Raw genomic sequence first — 17,571 nt, 5'->3', positions numbered from 1 at the left:
TTGCAGAATGGCCTATCCCAGTTCCCTGACAAGAACTGAGACTTTCCAGTCAGGGCTGATAAGACCCCAAGTGATGGTTTTCTGACCTATTAGCTCGGTGAAGCCTTCCCCCTCCCAATCTTCATCTCCTCTGAAATCCCTGCCCTCTTTTCACCCCTGTGCTGACACCTCTAGACATCACACTATCTCAAATGAAGGTTTTGAAAACTAGACACCTTTCATGTGGAAAACAAAAGGTCTCATCTGGCTTTTCTATATCTGTTGTGGAGTATCTTTGAACAAAGATTAAGAATATCATTCCCACTCTGCATTTTCACTGATAGAAGTCATTGAATTCTAAAAATGTGGAAAAGCTGTGGCTGGTAAACTAATAAGCTGGCCCAGTATAATTTTGAACTGAGCTAATGTAACAATCACAGAAAAGTGCTTTTAAGTAGCACTCTTCACTAAACCCCGAGCTTCTTTATAATTCCAGACTAGATAAAAGCCTCATCAAGTTTAAACTTGATTCATATTTTAAAGCTGACAAAGATTTAGCTCTAAAGGCTTCAAGTGGAAGCTGATTCCATAGTTTTAGAACATAATTGCTCTGAAAGCTTTTGTAATATATTTTGAATAGGTGAAATGAAAACAACAGTTTGGCGTTTTGGGGGAGACTTTCGTATTAATCAAGTAGAAAATAGGCTGTTGGGTTTTTGTGTGTGTGCGTGTGTTTGTGTTTTGGACTTTTGGATATTTTGAGCAAAGAATCCCCTAGAAAAACATTCCAAATCAATTGGGAATGGAATTCTACTGGAACTAATCAAAGGTTTAACTAATAGCCTTTTCATTATTGTCAAGGTCTTCAGTACATGATCCAGGAGACTTCTGACTGCAAGAGACTTTAGTAGCTAACCTTGGAAATGATGAAGACCTCCATCTCCTCCTCCTGGATCTATTTTCAATTCAGACTCGAATCCCACTTGCATGTGGAGATGAACAAAGAGCCTCCCCTTTGCCACCTCATGCTTATTGCAAATAATTTTCCATTTAGTGGTACAAATAAAATGTCTTCAGGTTGAGTGAGCGTACAAATGCTCAGATGAATTTGAATTTGAAATTTGGCAAATTACTCTTTTCAGCATTTTGCTTTCCTCTCACTCTGGTATTTCCCACCCAAGCCCATATTGCTCATTCATTTTTTTTTGTTTAGTTTTTGGTTTTTGGATTTTTTATGGTATTTGTTAAGTGCTTACTGTGTGTCGGGTACTGTACAAAGCACTGGCGTAGATACAATCTAATCAAGTTGGACACAGTCCCTGTCCCATGTGGAACTCACCATCTCAATCCCCACTTTACAAATGAGGGACTTGAGGCTCAGAGAAGTGAAATGACTTGCCCACGGTCACACAACAGATAAGTGGCAGAGCCGGAAATAGAACCCATGACCTACCGACTCCCAGACCTGTGCCCTCTCCACTATGCCATGCTGCTTAGTGACTTACCCGCAGTCACACAGCAGACAAGCTATGGAGCCGGGATTAGAATCCAGGTCCTTCAGACTCCCAGGCCCATGCTCTAGCCACTAGGCCATGCTGCTTCTTGGCAGTTGGTTGTCGGTCGGATGAAGCACACCTTCATCGGTTTAATTGGGGAACTAAATCATGGGCAGGGAATGTCACTGTTTATTGTTGTACTTTCCCAAGCGTTTAGTATGGTGCTGTGCACACAGTAAGTGCTTAATAAATATGATTGATTGAATGAATGAATGAATGAATGAATGAATCAGTCAATCAGTGGTTTTTGTTAACCATTTGGGATAGTGGAGTCCTAATGAGCCCTGAAGCTAGGATGGTTTAGGAAATGAAAAAAAAAGCACCGGGGAGATGGAAGCTTACAGATTGTGAACTCGTGGGCAAGAAATGTGTCTACCAACTCTTTAATCTACTCTCCCAAGCGCTTAGTACTGTGCTCTGCACACAGTAAGCTCTCAATAAATACCGTTGATTGATTGATCAGTAGAGGGAACTGGTATAGAGAACAAGGCTCTATTTCAGAATGAGTTGTGAATTTGGGCCCAGGCTAGCTATAGGATGGAACCACTAATGCGATCAGGTAAAATAGCAAGTGATTACCTACTCCATCCTTCAGTGTTATCATGCTGGGCCTAGAGAACATCAGATGGGGTGCTTCCAGGAAATGTAATAAGTTCTTTCTCCTCGCTGTTACTTTTCAGTTCAATTTTCATGGTCGTTTGTATTGGTAATAAACTCTGTATTTGGCTGGAGGGTGAACTCTTCAATTCTCTGTAGTGATACAGAGAAGAAGAGTCAGAATTCGTAAGGAACCTCGTGTTTGGGTTAGGCTAGTGAAATTTTGCATAATTTTTAGAATTAGGGGGGATTCAGAATTTTTTCAACGTTTTTGAAGAGCTGTTAAATCGCTAATTTGTTCCATTCTGCCTAGAAAGCATGGACAACACTGTCATCCACATTTTTAAACAGGATATTTATAATAGAACAGCCAATTTGCAAAGTCCTCATATCATTTAAAGACATTAAAAAATTACAGCCATTTATGATAGTGGAAAGGATGATAGTAAATAAATAATAGAGCATTTGTCTCCCACCAATGTTATTAGGACTTGCATTTTTCAACAACTGTTTATAAAAGCTTTTGGAGTTGATAAAACAGGCAGCCTAATTTGGTGAGTGACATTTATCTTTTGTAGAAAATGTTTAACTTGTGTGATAGGTTAGCCAGAGTCAATAGATCGGTTTAAAACATCCTTTCAGTCAGTAAATACATTTCTCATCAGTGCCCTAATAAATGATGTGAGTTAGTTTTGATTACAACATGTTTTTATTATTTTAAAATTATTCATTCATTCATTCAATCATATTTATTGAGTGCTTATTGTGTGCACAGCACTGTACTAAGCTCTTAGGAAGCACAGTTCAGTAACAAATAGAAACAATCCCTGCTCACAGTGGGCTCATAGTCTAGAAGTGTGGCCTAGTGGATCGAGCATGGGCCTGGGAGTCAGAAGGACCTGGGTTCTAATCCCAGCAATGCCACTTGTCTGCTACGTGAGCTCGGGCAAATCACTTAACTTCTCTGTGCCTCAGTTACCTCGTCTATAAAACAGTGATTAAGACTGAGCCCCATGTGGGACAGGGACCGCGTCCAACCCCGATAAGCTTATATCTACCCCGGCGCTGAGAACAGTGCTTGACACATAGTTCTTAACAAATACCATTATTATTATTATCATTATTCTTCTTCTTATTATTATTATTAATACCTAAATTGGGCAAATTCCATCTTAGTGGTTAATATAAAAGTGGGTGGAAACAAAATTCCCTTTTGGGATCATTTTGATTTAGCATTAATAAAAATAAGAAAATAAAATGGTGACATCTCCATTTTGTATTCCAAGGAGATATTTTAGTCCATCTGCATGTTAGATAATTCTGGCTGCAGTTAAAGCCGATTCCACTCAAAAAGATCCCAAACTCAGAAGCCATGGGAAAAAAAATAGTAAGCTTATGGCAAGATGAAGGGAAAAGGCCAAGCTACAAATTAAATTGCAAATTCAAAGAGGTATAACATGTAAGAGGAGAACATTTTATATTCCTCTAGACTGTGTCAGCTCCTTGTTGGGAGGGAGGGTATCTGCTAATTCTTTTGTACTGTAGTCTCCCAAGCGCTTAGTACAGTCCTTTGCACACAGTAAGCACTCAGTAAATACCGTGAATTGATTGATTGGTTTTATAAATATATCGAAGGCAAAGGAAGAAAAAGGAAGTTTGCTAATTAGTGAAGAAGGAAAACAAGAGCAGCATTCACCAGAAAGTTGAAAGCTAAAATGATCTGTTTTTTTAAATTCAGTTTCACATCCAAAACATTTTCTGTGAAGAGAACGCTTGTCTAAATCTCTCTCTCCCACTTCCCCTAAGGCCTATGAACACAAGCTGAAATAGAAATGTAATGGACCTTGACCTGTTCACTTTACCGCGATCCACCTATTGGCTGCTTGAAATCTCAAATCCATTTGTAACTCTATTTGAGGCCTGGTGCACAACTGGAGAAATCCCAGATTACTTGGAAAAATCAATCAATCAATCAATCGTATTTATCGAGTGCCTATCTAAAATGCAGATTCTGACTTCACTGTCGAATGGTTTGGGGTGTTTGTAAAGGGAAAGGGGGTAGCTGGAAATTTCAAAAATAGCCAAGTTTTCATCCTTGGAAAGATTCTGGAGTAATTCATTAAAATATTAATTTGCAAGCATCTGGAGAATAACAGAATGTCAAGAAGCAGCCAGCAAGAATTTGACAAAATGTAGTCATGCCAAATTTGCTTGTTTCACAAGGTTACTGACTTTATTGTTGGGAGGAAGGAATAAAGATGGTAGATCCTGACTTCAAAAAGGACTTTGGGAGCTCTTTCCCATTGGCAACTTAATCAAAGGAATAATGTTCTTAACAGCAACCGATTCAAAGGCTAGAGCCATCATTTAAAAATGGATGACACTGAAGCTGAATGTCCTTACTAAGCATCACACCTACACTCATGAGTAATCACTTTACCTGCAGTAAATATCCATGAATAACCGTCCCCACTATTAAGGTCGTAAACAAGTCTGTTTGCGACTAACGTGCCTTTGAGTTTCTACTGTGTACAAGAGTCTTGGGGCCCAAGACATTGAAGGCTGCCCTGTTCTGATTAAGAAAAACTGAGAGACACCCCGATTTCCTCCCCTGCCCCCCTAACCTGATCCAATTGGCATTCAAAGCCCCTTGAAATGTACATGAGAATCTCAACTGCTGATATTCGGTCTGCCAGATCAGGGCCAGATCGGGGCCAGATCCCTTATTTCATGAGATTTTTCCGGAGATGTAATAGCATCTTTATTTAAACAGTGGAACCAGAAGATGTCAGTTTAACAGTATTAAGATCAGGCCATGATTGTTTAGGAAACCATCCCTTTTTGGCATAGCGTACTGTCTGTCATTTGATTCAGAGTCTTAGATTGTAAGATGGCAGGAACTAGATCTGTTTAACTTGCTTTGGCCACCAGTGGTCTAGAGCCTAGAGGGCTCTGAAACAGTCCGAAGTGAAAATGTCTGGGGGTCACTTGGACTGTGCCCTGGAGCCTGGACTGTTTCTAGAACCTATGGCTCTGGCGACTGGCTGGAGAACCATCTCATTGTTTCGGATCCGAACATTCTGTAGGGGTGGAACCCAAGGGGGAGAGGTCACGATCTCAGCCTGAAGCAGTCTCACACTAATAATAATCATAATGATCATAATAATAATTCTGATATTTGTTAAGTGCTTTCTATATGCCAAGAACTGTACTAGGCTCTGGGGTAGATATAGGATAATTAGGGCACACATGGGGATCACAGAGCAAGTCGGCCCATCAGATCTGCGGGGTCGCAAGATTCCAGGTCAACGAAAGCTGAACCTGGTCTGACGTGGGCCAGTTTTTTAGAGCTTTGGTCGCTCCCAGATGTGTTCTCAGGTTGGGAAGAAGGAAGTGCGTCAATTCTTTTGAAATGTGGTGTTGAAGAAGGCTTTTGCGAATATCGTGGACTGCCCGAAAAACAAACAAATGGATTTTGGAGCGAATTAAGCCAAAGTGATATTTGGAAGGCCAGATGACTTGACTTAGATTAGCATATTTTGGACACGTAATCAGGAGGACTAATCCTCTGGAGAAGACACTAATGCTAGGAAAAGTCCAGGGGAAACGTGGAAGAGGCAGACCAGCAGCTAGATGGATAGAGACCATAACGACGATAATGTTAGAAAGGTTACGGATTATGGCAGAAGACAGGACATTCTGGAGAAAATTCATTCATTCATTCATTCAATAGTATTTATTGAGCGCTTACTATGTGCAGAGCACTGTACTAAGCGCTTGGGATGAACAAGTCGGCAACAGATAGAGACAGTCCCTGCCGTTTGACGGGCTTACAGTCTAATCGGGGGAGACGGACAGACAAGAACAATGGCACTAAACAGCGTCAAGGGGAAGAACATCTCGTAAAAACAATGGCAACTAAATAGAATCAAGGCGATGTAATACATCAAGGCGAGAAAATACATCCATAGAGTCGCTGTGAATCGGAAACGACTCCATGGCACTTCATAATAATAATAGAAGGAAGTGGGGATGGAAGGGGGGATGTTTATTTTACTGTCTGTCCCCTCCTCTAAATTGTAAACTCGTTGTGGGCAGGGACCGTATCTGCTAACTCTGTCCAGTTGTACTCTCCCAAGCACTTAGTACAAAGCTCTGCACACAGTAAGAGCTCAAGAAATACCATGGATTGATTGCTGCTGAATCATAAGGGAGGCGGGCCAAACTAGAAATGTCCTAGAACACATTTCCAGGGGCTATCTACTCTGTCATTTCTCCCCTTGGGTTCCTGAGCCAATGTGCACCTGCAGTAGCCCTTTCTCGCCTTGTCCAGGTTCACTTCTGGCATGGTAATGGCTCACCAACCTCACCGCACCCGCTACGGAACTTGGTCAGGCTGACCCAGGGCCAGGTACCAGACTGGGCCAGAAGCTGGTGGAGAGCTGGGTGAACCAACCCCTAGGTTTCTGGTTAAGCCACCCCTATGGCCAACCCTATGGCCTAGGTTTTTGGGGTGCCTGATAAGAGGAGAGAAGCAGTGTGGCCTAATGGATAGAGCACGGGCCTGAGAGAAGGGTTCTAATCCAGCGTGGGTCAGTGGAAAGAGCCCGGGCTGGGGAGTCAGAGGTCATGGGTTTGAATCCTGACTCTACTACTTGTCAGCTGTGTGACTGTGGGCAAGTCACTTAACTTCTCTGTGCCTCAGTTACCTCATCTGTAAAATGGGGATTAACTGTAAACCTCACGTGGGACAACCTGATTACCCTGTATCTACCCCAGGGCTTAGAACAGTACTCTGCACATAGTAAGTGCCTAACAAATACCAACATTAATCCGGGCTCCGCTACTTGTCTGCCATATGACCTTGGGCAAGTCATTTGACTTCTCTGGGCCTCAGTTACTGCATCTGTAAAATGGGGATTAAAACTGTGATCCTCATGTGGGACTGTGTCCATCTTGATTAGCTTTTATCTAGCAAGGTGGAGCCCGTCAGTGATGCCTGGAGTTCATTCATTCATTCAATCGTATTTATTAAGCACTTACCGAGTGCAGAACACTGTACTAAGCACTTGGGAAAGTACAGTACAACAATAAACAGCGACATTCCCTGCCCACAACGAGCTCACAGTCTAGAGGACAAACTCACAGTTTAGGCCTGATCCAATCTTTCAAATTCAACACATCTTAAACCTTCCCAGTAGATTTTCCAAGAATCTCATGGCAAGAGTTACTGACAGTATATTCTAAGGCACCCCAACTATAACTCACATTTTTTATTTTTTGTTGCTTAAGGTTCACCAGTTTTTTCTTCAATAAATACAAATATACAGGAATTACAAGAGGGGATTGAAGGGAAAGTGTGAAACAGTCATTGTCCAAATGGATTAGAGATAGGGTGGGTTAGTCACTGAAAGTATCCTGTAGGATCTGGGCCTCGAACCACTTAATGGAAGGCTAGGCGGCAGGAAGGAGATTATTGGTAAATGAGACTTTTTAGTCACAAGTATGGAGGGAAAGGCAAAACTGTGGATATGTCACCTCAAGAAACAGAGGGAAGTAAATGGGGGCTAGGGCAGTGTATTCGGATTTTCTTCAAAAACCTTTCACAGAACAGTGTACAGCTATCTGTGAATTTGAATGTTGTTAGGATTCTACATTTATAAATGGACTGAAGATACCTAAGCCAAATCATTTTATTAAAATGTATGATAATTCTGATCGTGTTAAACTAAGCAATCTTTAGGGTGTCATTACAGTTTTGTCAGTAGCATTATTGGATTGCACTCCATGTAGGCCTGATGATTTTCGTGACTTTCGTCTTGTAGAAATCTTAACCAAGGAAATGCAAGGACTGAGACATTAAGATGGATATATATATTTCTTAAGCATCTCCTGGCTAGCTCAAGGAGGTTCGTGTTTTAGACCAGAGGGACAAAAGATGGAGTAACCAAAATATATTTGGCATTTTTTTCAACCACTATTTTTCATTTACAGGTACAGCTTAAAACCAGCATCTCCAGCCAGTATGTAATTCGGACACAACCAACCAATAGGTGCCTTTCCACACTAGAATGTGCTGCAATCGCTCTTTCCATTGTGGAGAAAAATGATGACATTCAGGAGGTATGTTTGGAGCAACTTTCTGTTCTCTTTGACAGAAGGCTGGTTTGCTTATATGAGTTTTTGACAATAGAGAAAGAGTGAACTTGATACTTTTGAACATAAACTATGGAACAAGTGACAGGGAACATTGAGAAGCAGCATGACCTAATGGCAAGAGCACAGGACTGGAAGCCTAGAGACCTGGGTTCTATTCCCACCTCTGTCACTTGCCTTCTCTGTGTCCCTGGGCAAGTCACCTAACTTCTCTGTGCCTCTGTTTCCTCATTTGAAAAAAGGGGGATAAAATACCTGTTCTCCTTCCCCACTGTGAGCCCCATGTGGGACAGGGACTATGTCCCTAGATAAATATTTATCCTTACCTGTTCAAACAGCATTTGTAATAAGCTAAATAGCATATGAGTAGTGCAGCATTCAGTTAAGCCCCTTATGAGGGTTTTTTTTTCTTTTGACTATTTGGTAAGTTTCATTTTTGCCCAACTTTATTTTCCCAGAGGCTGCCTTTTCTCTAAGTTTTAGATCAACAATCTGTAAGAAAATGAAAATTCACTGCACTCGTGCTTTTACCTTGAGAATTTATAAATTTACATTATGTCACATTGCTCACTGTGTAAAAGAGATTGATACCGCCAAGCAAGAGCATGGAGAAAATGCTTGCAAATGTAAAGAAATTTGAACCTGTAATCATGTTTTTATTTTGTTTTCTTGAATCCAAAAGAGTTCGTGATTATTTAGATAATTAGTGATTCGCTGGCACTGAGTGATGAGGTAATCAGCAGGTTGAAACTGAAATGATATATGGCATCTTCGTAGCTTTTTATTTGGTACTTTTTTGACTTTGGGTGTTTCAATAGCTAAATCCAGTTTAAGTTGGCAGAATCTTTTGATCCCTAGAAATCTTAAATAGTTTTCAGGAGTAAAAATCCCAGTACAAGTCAGTGAATTTAGAGGATTTAGCAAACCAATAAAAACCTTTGAGGATCTCTGGAGCATGATGGAATCAGAAGGGCAGGGAGCAACCCTAAGACCTTTAGGCTGCATTTGGTAGATCTTAGGATGGTGTTTGACATCAGCACTATGGTAGGTCCATGTTCATTGGATTGAAAACTCCTCAAAGACAGGAGCAGTGTCTTTTACTACTACTAATTCTGGTATTTGTTAAGCACTTACTATATGCCAGGCACAGTACTAAGTGCTGGGGTGGATACAAGGAAATAGGGTTGGACAGAGTCCCTGTCCCATGTGGGGCTCATAGTCTCACTCCCCATTTTATAGATGAGGAAACTGAAAGCCCAGAGAAGTGAAATGACTTGCCCAGGGTCACACAGCAGACAAGCGGCGGAACTGGGATTAGAACCCGCAACCTTCTGACTCCCGGGAACATGTGTGCTATGTTCTCAGGTGTCCAGTCCAATCCCATCGCACACACAGAAAACATTCAATAAATGCAGCTGCTGGCACTGAGAAGCAGCATAGCCTGGTGGCTAGAGCACAGGCCTGGAAGTCCGAAGGACCTGGGTTCTAATCCCAGCTCGGCCACTTGTCTGCCATGTGATCTTGGGCAATTCACTTCACTTCTATGGGCCTCAGTTCCCTCAGCTGAGCAATGGGGACTAATACCAGCTTTGCCACTTGTCTGCCGTGTGACCTTGGCCAAGTCGCTTCACTTCTCTGGGCCTCACTTCTTTCAGCTGTAAAATGGGGATTAAGACTGGGAGTCCCACGTGTGGGATAGGGATTGTGTCCAACTGATTAGGTTGTATCTATCCCAGGGCTCAGTATAGTGCCTGGCACATAGTAAGTGCTTAACAAATACCATTTAAAAAATTAGTCCCATTTTCTGGCAACTACTAAGTAAATTGACTGCTTTGGGGAAGTCAGCAAGCTCCAGAGGCTATGGTTGGTGAGGCAGAGTTGGAAGTTCCCTGCCTGATCCTTTCCCCATCATCACCATCATTAGAGTGAAGCAAGTTTGTGTTTTAGGTCCCGTCCTGTTCAACTTATTCTACGCCTCCATTTTTGGGGATGCATCGGGAGACCTCAAAGCCAGTGTCAGAATTTGCTTTCGATGTACTGGAAAGTTCTTCTATCTCATCGTGCCATGAGCATCAGTGAAAACCTTTGAGTCAGTCATCCAGGAACTGCTGTAATGCTGGTGTTCTCTGGAAGTACGTTCCCAAGAAAACAGGCTGCTGATTTTGTAGTGCTTCACAAGATCAGTGCAGCACTATGGACTGTCAATAAGCTCCTTCCCCTCCCACAAACCCAGGTATTTTCCAGCCCGCAACAGGCAAACTGTAAACCCAAGCCAAAGTTTCCATCAGCAACGTATAAATAGGGGGTGTGCTATTCAGTGATGCACAGATAGGCCAAGAAGTAGAAAATCAGGTTTAGGTGGTCAACCTGTCCTTGAGGGGACTGGCAGATAGAGCTTGACAACATACCAAATTGCAGATCTTCTAAGCTGGGCTTGTATCCAATCTTCTATCTCTTGGGATTCCTGGGCCTACCACAGTAGGTTTATTCGGTTTCTCCCTCAGTTTCATCAGTGCTACTTGTGAATCATATTCAGCCTCAAATGACGAGACAGTTTTACCGACAATAAAATTCTGCCACAAGGTTAGCTCAGCAGCATTAGGGCAACCGATACTCATTCCAGTGTGGTTTCACTCGGGGAATGCACGAGGAAGACGGAAGATAGTGTGATACCCAAATAGTTGCCGTATAGTGAACTGAAAGGGAGCGTACGCAAGATGGGGGCAGAATCAATGTTTTCGAGAAACAGCGATGGACAATTTCAAACAACATGGTGTATCAGTGAACTGTTGGAAAGCAACTGCAGCAGTCAGACTGGTTTCAGAGCAGAATTTCGAAGAGCATAGCCTGAGGGGATATCAGGAGATCAAGAGGCAGATTAGAGAATGAGAACAAGCATTGCAGTCTTTCCATGCGCACAGCGTGGAGTAGAGCTTTGGTTGTCCTGCCCCTCCATCTTGTGTGTGCCCGTTATCAGTTCAGTGTACAGCAGCTATTTGAGCATCCTGCTATCTTCCATCTTCCTCGTATGCTCCCTGCATGAAACCACGCTATAATGAGCATTGGCCAAGGTCTGAGAATCTCAGTCTGTCTTTACTTTGTGAGGATCCAGAATGAGAGTGATCGAGATCAGGAATCAGAGGAGGATGTAACTAGATCTCTTTGGCAGAAGTTAGGGATTGGTCTCCCCCTTCCCCTGCCCCCCCAAGAATGTTAGGGCTATCCACTGGCAAGTCTGTTATGGCCAAGAGTGGAGTCAGTAGAATCACTCTTCTTCTCTGCTCTCCACCTTCCCTCTTCTTGAGTTTCTCATGACCCCATTCCAAGCCAAGCAAGCTCACCATTGCCCTCTGGACCACTGCCGTAGAAAATCGAGGAAAGAGAATTGGCCCTGCCCTACTGTCCGCCTTCTTTCCATTGGCAATGTTGAACAGCTCAAAGAAAAAAAGTTCTTACCTCTCGAATGCTGGGTTTTTATTTCTTAAAGAACTTTCCTGGGAACCTAACCTATTGAGTAACTGCCCAGAATCCAGACCTGCTGACAGTATCCAGTGCCTTTGTCAGATCATTGAAAAATGTGTAGGGCTCTTGATAATCATCCTTGAACTTTTCCCGAATCTGGCACTGTGCCTATGTTTGTTTATACATTCTTCAGTGGGATCAGTTGATCCTAATTGACTGGAATTCCTAAGGGTCAGCTGGGTGTCTTTTCCATTTGGCCTCTAGAGCAGCCAAAGTAGTTTCCAAATTCTTGGGGAAAAAGCATGGAACAACAGCCTTAGGTCATAGGAAAGCATCAATCAAGACTTCAGTTCAGAGGCTATAGGACATGCCAACCCTGAAATGTTTCCTCTCTAAGTTTATAGCCCTTTCTCCTTAAGCAGATACAAAGACTAGATTTTAAAAAATCTGAGGACACCGATGAATGCACCTCCTACAGGAAAAGAAACTTTGGATTTTATTGTATGGAAAGGAAACTCCAAGTTTTTAGACACGTAAAATTATTATTAGCATTATGGTATTTGTTTAGAGCTTACTGTGGATCATGCTGTGTACTAAGCACTGGGGTAGATACAAGTTAATCAGGTTGGACACGGTCCCTATCCCATATGGAGTTCACAGTCTAAGTGGTGGGGGGGAGGACAGGGCAGGCCTTGAATCCCCATTTTGCCGATGAGGAAACTGAGGCCCAGGGAAGTGAAGTGACTTGCCCAAGGTCACACAGCAGGTAACCAACAGAGCTGGTATTAGAACCCAAGTCTTCTGACTCCTAGGCCCATGCTGTTTGTACTAGTCCACGCTCCTCCTCATAAATATAATCCTTTGACAGTTAATAAAAGTGAGTGAATTCCTGGGTGACGAGATGTGGCCCAGAGTTCCTCCCAAGGAATAATGAATATCTTTTTGCGAATATTTGACACTGTGAAAAGGTCTGGCTGTGGCTAATCATAAAAGGAAATTGAAACCCAAAGAGGGAAAGATTTTTCTTCTCTCTGACCTCAATTCTCCCACCCAAGGAATGGGAAAATAAATTTCCCATCAATATCATCCAACTGCCTCAAAACAGATTTAAAGCCGTCTTACTTTTCCTAACCAAAATACGGTTGCCTGCAGCAAAAAGCCATCTATTTTTCTGGGGCTGTACTGTCATCCAGCACCTAGACGAGAAATAATTAGAGAGCAATTTGGTACATGAGGATGAAATTGGGCTAGACCCAGAGGGCTGAATATTACCAAGGCTTTGAATCGGTTCTCTGATAAATCTGTTTAAACGATACAAGACCCTGTAAAACTTACCAGTGAATGATTATCCTTTGTGTTTTTTCATTATGAGAAATAGCATGGCGTAGTGGATAGAGCACAGGTCTGGAAGTCAGAAGGTCATGGGTTCTAATCCTGGCCCTGCCACTTGTCTGCTGTGTGACCTTGGGCAAGTCACTTCCCTTCTCTGGGCCTCCGTTCCCTCACCTGGAAAATGGGGGTGGAGACTGTGACAGGGACAGGGACCATGTCCAACACAATTTGCTTGTATCCACCCCAGTATTTAGTACAGTACCTGGAACATAGCGCTTAACAAATACCACAATTATGATTATTATCGTCATCACCAGCTGCATTTGAGCACCCACTATGGAGTAAATAGTATAGTGGAAACCTTGATGGAAATGGTAGTGGAAATAGTTCATTACACCCATTTTAGTAAGTGTTCGGTTCTCTTGGTAAAGATTACCTTTTAGGTAATTATTTTGTGCAGTAATCTCTTCTTCTCCAGTAAATCTATTCATGCTTAATAATGAAGCAGTTCTAATCATAGTGATCCTGTGCTTGCAAAAGAATTGAACAGGCAAACCCTTTCTGAATCATTTTAGGATGCTCGAAACCATTTTATACTGTGTAACTTCTTGTAGATCAACTCATCAGTTTTCATTTAAAGACTGAAGCACAGCATTTAATATGAGAAGCTATTTGCTTTGAGTTGATCAAAGGAGTTGCGCCCTCCCCCTCCAAACCAGTATTGATTATATTGCTTACTATAAAAGTATTGACAATATATTATTGTATTTTTAAAGAAAATCTCCTGTGAGCATAGGTCTTCTGGTTACTAGCAAGTCACCCTTGTACAAAAAGGAGGGTAAAAATGTTGGAATAAAATAGAGCCAAAGAAAGTTGTCTTTATGGAGAGGAACGTGTATAAGAGCTGTTTTAGGAGACTGTAGCAGTTTTCGCTACTTTCTTATCCAAGCTGCCAAAAGCACAGAGCTGCTACGATTGCCTATGGCCTGGTGACTATTAAGGTTCATTCATTCATTCATTCAATCATATTTATTGAGCGCTTTCTGTGTGCAGAGCACTGTACTAAGTGCTTGGAAAGTACAATTCAGCAACAGAGACAATCCCTGCCCAACAACGGGCTCACAGTCTAGAAGGGGAGGAGACAGACAACAAACCAAAACAAGTAGACAGGCATCAATAGCATCAATATAAATAAATAGAATTATAGATATATACACATCATTAAAGAGAATAATAATTATGTACATATATACACAAGTGCTGAATTGCTAACAACTAATGGTCAAATGTCAACCGTTCCTGTCACCTTAGTGTGGAATCATCAACAACCCAGTCAAATCCCAACCAATTCTTCGGCCAAGAAGAAAGTCTTCACCCTGGAGCTAATCGAAAAATCAGACGCACGTGTCCAGACCAGATGCTACAGTGAATCCGAGGCATGTGTATTAATGCATTGTTTTCTACCTGTTTTTTGACAGATTTTGCTACGCCCTCTTCAAGCTTTGTGCTCTTTCCAACTTCAGCATGGTGCTCAGATCCATCACAGCAAGGAACATCTTCTGAAAAATGGCTTATACAACAAGCCCTTGCCAAAGAATAAACGCAAACTCAGGAAAATGGAACTTCTACTGAACAATGTTAAAATTTAATGAGATTAACTACCCGGTGCTCAGTACTATTGTACTAATCCTTTTGCAACTGAAAATAACCGACCAAGTTCTCTTTCTTTGTAAGTCATGGAGTTGGCTGACTCCATAGAAGAACTCGATGTAGAATATTGCAAAATCAGAATCTGACCTGAAGCAAGGAAATAAACGCAATAGCCATGAAAGCCGTGACTCAGTAATATAAAAGGCAAGATTTTGTACTCTGGTCCTCTCAAGAATGTGGCCACTCATTTTGGGAATCCCAGTGAGACATGGCCGACCAGTGTTTTTCATCTAGGTTCTCTGTTCAAGATGAATCCTTTTTGAAAAAGAAGGAAAAATGTAGTGCTTAATTTGAAGCAGAACCGTTCCTTTCGTGTCTGGATCTGTTTTGCAATCTTGTTCACTCTATTCTCCTAGAGCATGGGGATTGCATTCTTGTAGACCTCTTGTGTTGAGGAAAACTCACTTTGTAGTGTGCAGTCCATGTCTGACAGTGCACATGAGTTTCTTCCAACACTGCAGCGTGTTGTATCCAGACAGACGCATGTTGTCAGAAGGACATTCTTAAGTCTCCATAATGTTTGAATCAAAGTGCATAGTGGGAACAGGCGTTCTGGGAGATCTGAGAGTACCTATACTTCTGAGAGAGGCCCTGACAGAACTGGTATATTCTGTTGCACAAGAAGCAGTGTAGCCTAGTGGGTAGAGCCTGGGCCTGTAAATCAGAAGGACCTGGGTTCTAATACCGCTTCTGCCACTTGTCTGCTGTGTGGCCTTGAGCAAGTCACTTCACTTCTCTGGGTGTCACTTACCTCATCTGTAAAATGGGGATGGAAACTCTGAGCCCCATGTGGGACCTGGGCTGTGTCCAAGCTGATTAGCTTGTATCTACCCCAGCGCTTAGTTCGAGTGCCTGACACATAGTCAGAGCTTAATAAATGCCATAAAAAATGTGGGAAAGGGGACTGTCATTGCTGGCGCTGCCTCTTTGACATCTCTTCCTACCCTGGCCATGGTGGTGGTTCAGAAGGAGAAGGAGGAAGGGAAACCAGCAAGGAGGTCATGTCTCGCATGCCACACAGAGGTTCAACCAAGTCCATGGAATTGGCACATAGTAAGCGCTTAACAAATGCCATTATTATTGTTAGTAGTAATAGTAATACATCATCTTCTGTGTGAGTTCTCATGTGGATGAATCAGACATAATAGAACTGGGTTGTTGACATTGGCCAACGATTGGATTGTTGGTGTTGGCCTAGGAAAAAATCAGGCAAAGCATCGAACTCATGCGCATTCTCGTTTGCATGAGAGATGGTTATATAGAAAGGAGACTAAATTTCTATTTGCTACAGAACGTGGAACACAAGTGACAGTGGGCCATAAGAACTTATTTGGAGAAATAATCATGTTCTTTTAGATGTTTTGGAGTTATGTGAAAAATATACATATATATTTTTGGATGCAATCTGAATGAGAAATTTTTTTATTTTAAAAATTCAGCGTTCAGGTTTCATTCAATTGTATTTATTGAGCGCTTACCGTGTGCAGAACACTGTACTGTTTCGTTGGCCAAAAAAAAAAGCTACCATCAGAAACAATCTGAATACATATCAAAAATAGGATATGAAAAAATCGCAAAACCATCTCAATAATGTTTATAGAAGAAGGAATGATGATAGTTAAGGTCGTTTGAATTTTAAAGGAGCAAATGGCAGAAAAATATCCTAAGTTAAGGGAACGGCTCATGATTGGAAATTAGTGGTGTTCGTGTGGCGTGATTTTATTGCCGATAACTGATGTCTGGTCAACAGCGTGCCCGGATCCCAGTAAGAGAATCTCCCAAGAGCCACGACCCCTTCTCCCAACCCCCATCTCCATCCCAACGTCCCAGTAGTTACCCAAAGAATGAGTTGAGAGACGAAAGGGTCCAAAGGAATGTCGTCTACTGGTAATAGAGGTATTGGAGCTCCTCCATATTAACCTGGCATCTCCAGCTTGTGGTTTCCATCTTTCCTCCCAAATCACTTTTACCCCTCCTAATGTCCCAGGCCCCTCCCCTGAAGGCTGCTTTCCTCATCAGTCAATGATCGATCAATAAATGGCATTGATTGAGCGCTTAGTATGTGCAGGGTGCTGTACTAAGCATGGCATAGTGGATAGAGCATGAGCCTGAGAGTCAGAAGGTCATGGGTTCTAATTCTGGCTCTACCACTTGTCTGCTGTGTGACCTTGGGCAACTGACTTGACTTCTCTGGGCCTCATTTACCGAATCTGTAAAATGGGGATTGAGACTGTGAGTTCTACATGGGATAAGGACTGTGTCCAACCTAATTTGCTTATATTCATCCCAGCAATGAGTACAGTACCCAGCACATAGTAAGCTCTTAAAAAATTATTATTACTAAGCGCACAGGAGGATACAGTATAACAGAGTTGGTAGGCACGTTCCCTGCCCACGACAAGCTTACAGTCTAGAGGACTGTAAACTCATCTCTGACATCACTCTGGGTGGTCTGGGGGTGTTTCGGAGGATTTTGAGGAGGAGAGATGTGGGCCGAGACAGAAAGATGATCCGTGCAACACTCTTCTGGGCTAGGCATACATCGTAGTGCTTGTAGGTGCTCTAGTGATTCATGAAAGCACATCAATTTTGATATTAAATTGCCTATTTTATTCTAAAGAAGATGAGTCCTTTGGTGAGGAGGGAAAAATGGAAGCTTGGCAGAAATAATGGGCATGTTTTCAAGAAACAGATTTTGAGGTAAACTGTTTTTAAGATAGAAGGAAATTATCATTATTTTAAGTAATGTCAATTTCCTGGGGTATTATCTGTTGGTTTG

General features: G+C 42.1%; 1 protein-coding gene across 1 annotated transcript in view; it reads left to right on the top strand.

Moving 5' to 3' along the window:
- Positions 1-14,913, top strand: part of DTWD2 (DTW domain containing 2) — a 177,404-nt gene extending 162,491 nt beyond the window's left edge. The window contains exons 5-6 of the mRNA XM_001512622.4: positions 8,127-8,255; positions 14,561-14,913. Coding sequence (XP_001512672.1) covers positions 8,127-8,255; positions 14,561-14,731 — 300 coding nt within the window. The 3' untranslated portion in view covers positions 14,732-14,913. The remainder of the gene's footprint in view (positions 1-8,126; positions 8,256-14,560) is intronic.
- The last annotated feature ends 2,658 nt before the right edge of the window (positions 14,914-17,571 follow it).

Source organism: Ornithorhynchus anatinus, chromosome X5 (assembly GCF_004115215.2).
Source record: "Ornithorhynchus anatinus isolate Pmale09 chromosome X5, mOrnAna1.pri.v4, whole genome shotgun sequence".
Lineage (NCBI taxonomy): Eukaryota > Metazoa > Chordata > Mammalia > Monotremata > Ornithorhynchidae > Ornithorhynchus > Ornithorhynchus anatinus.
This window is presented reverse-complemented; position numbering and strand designations above follow the sequence as displayed.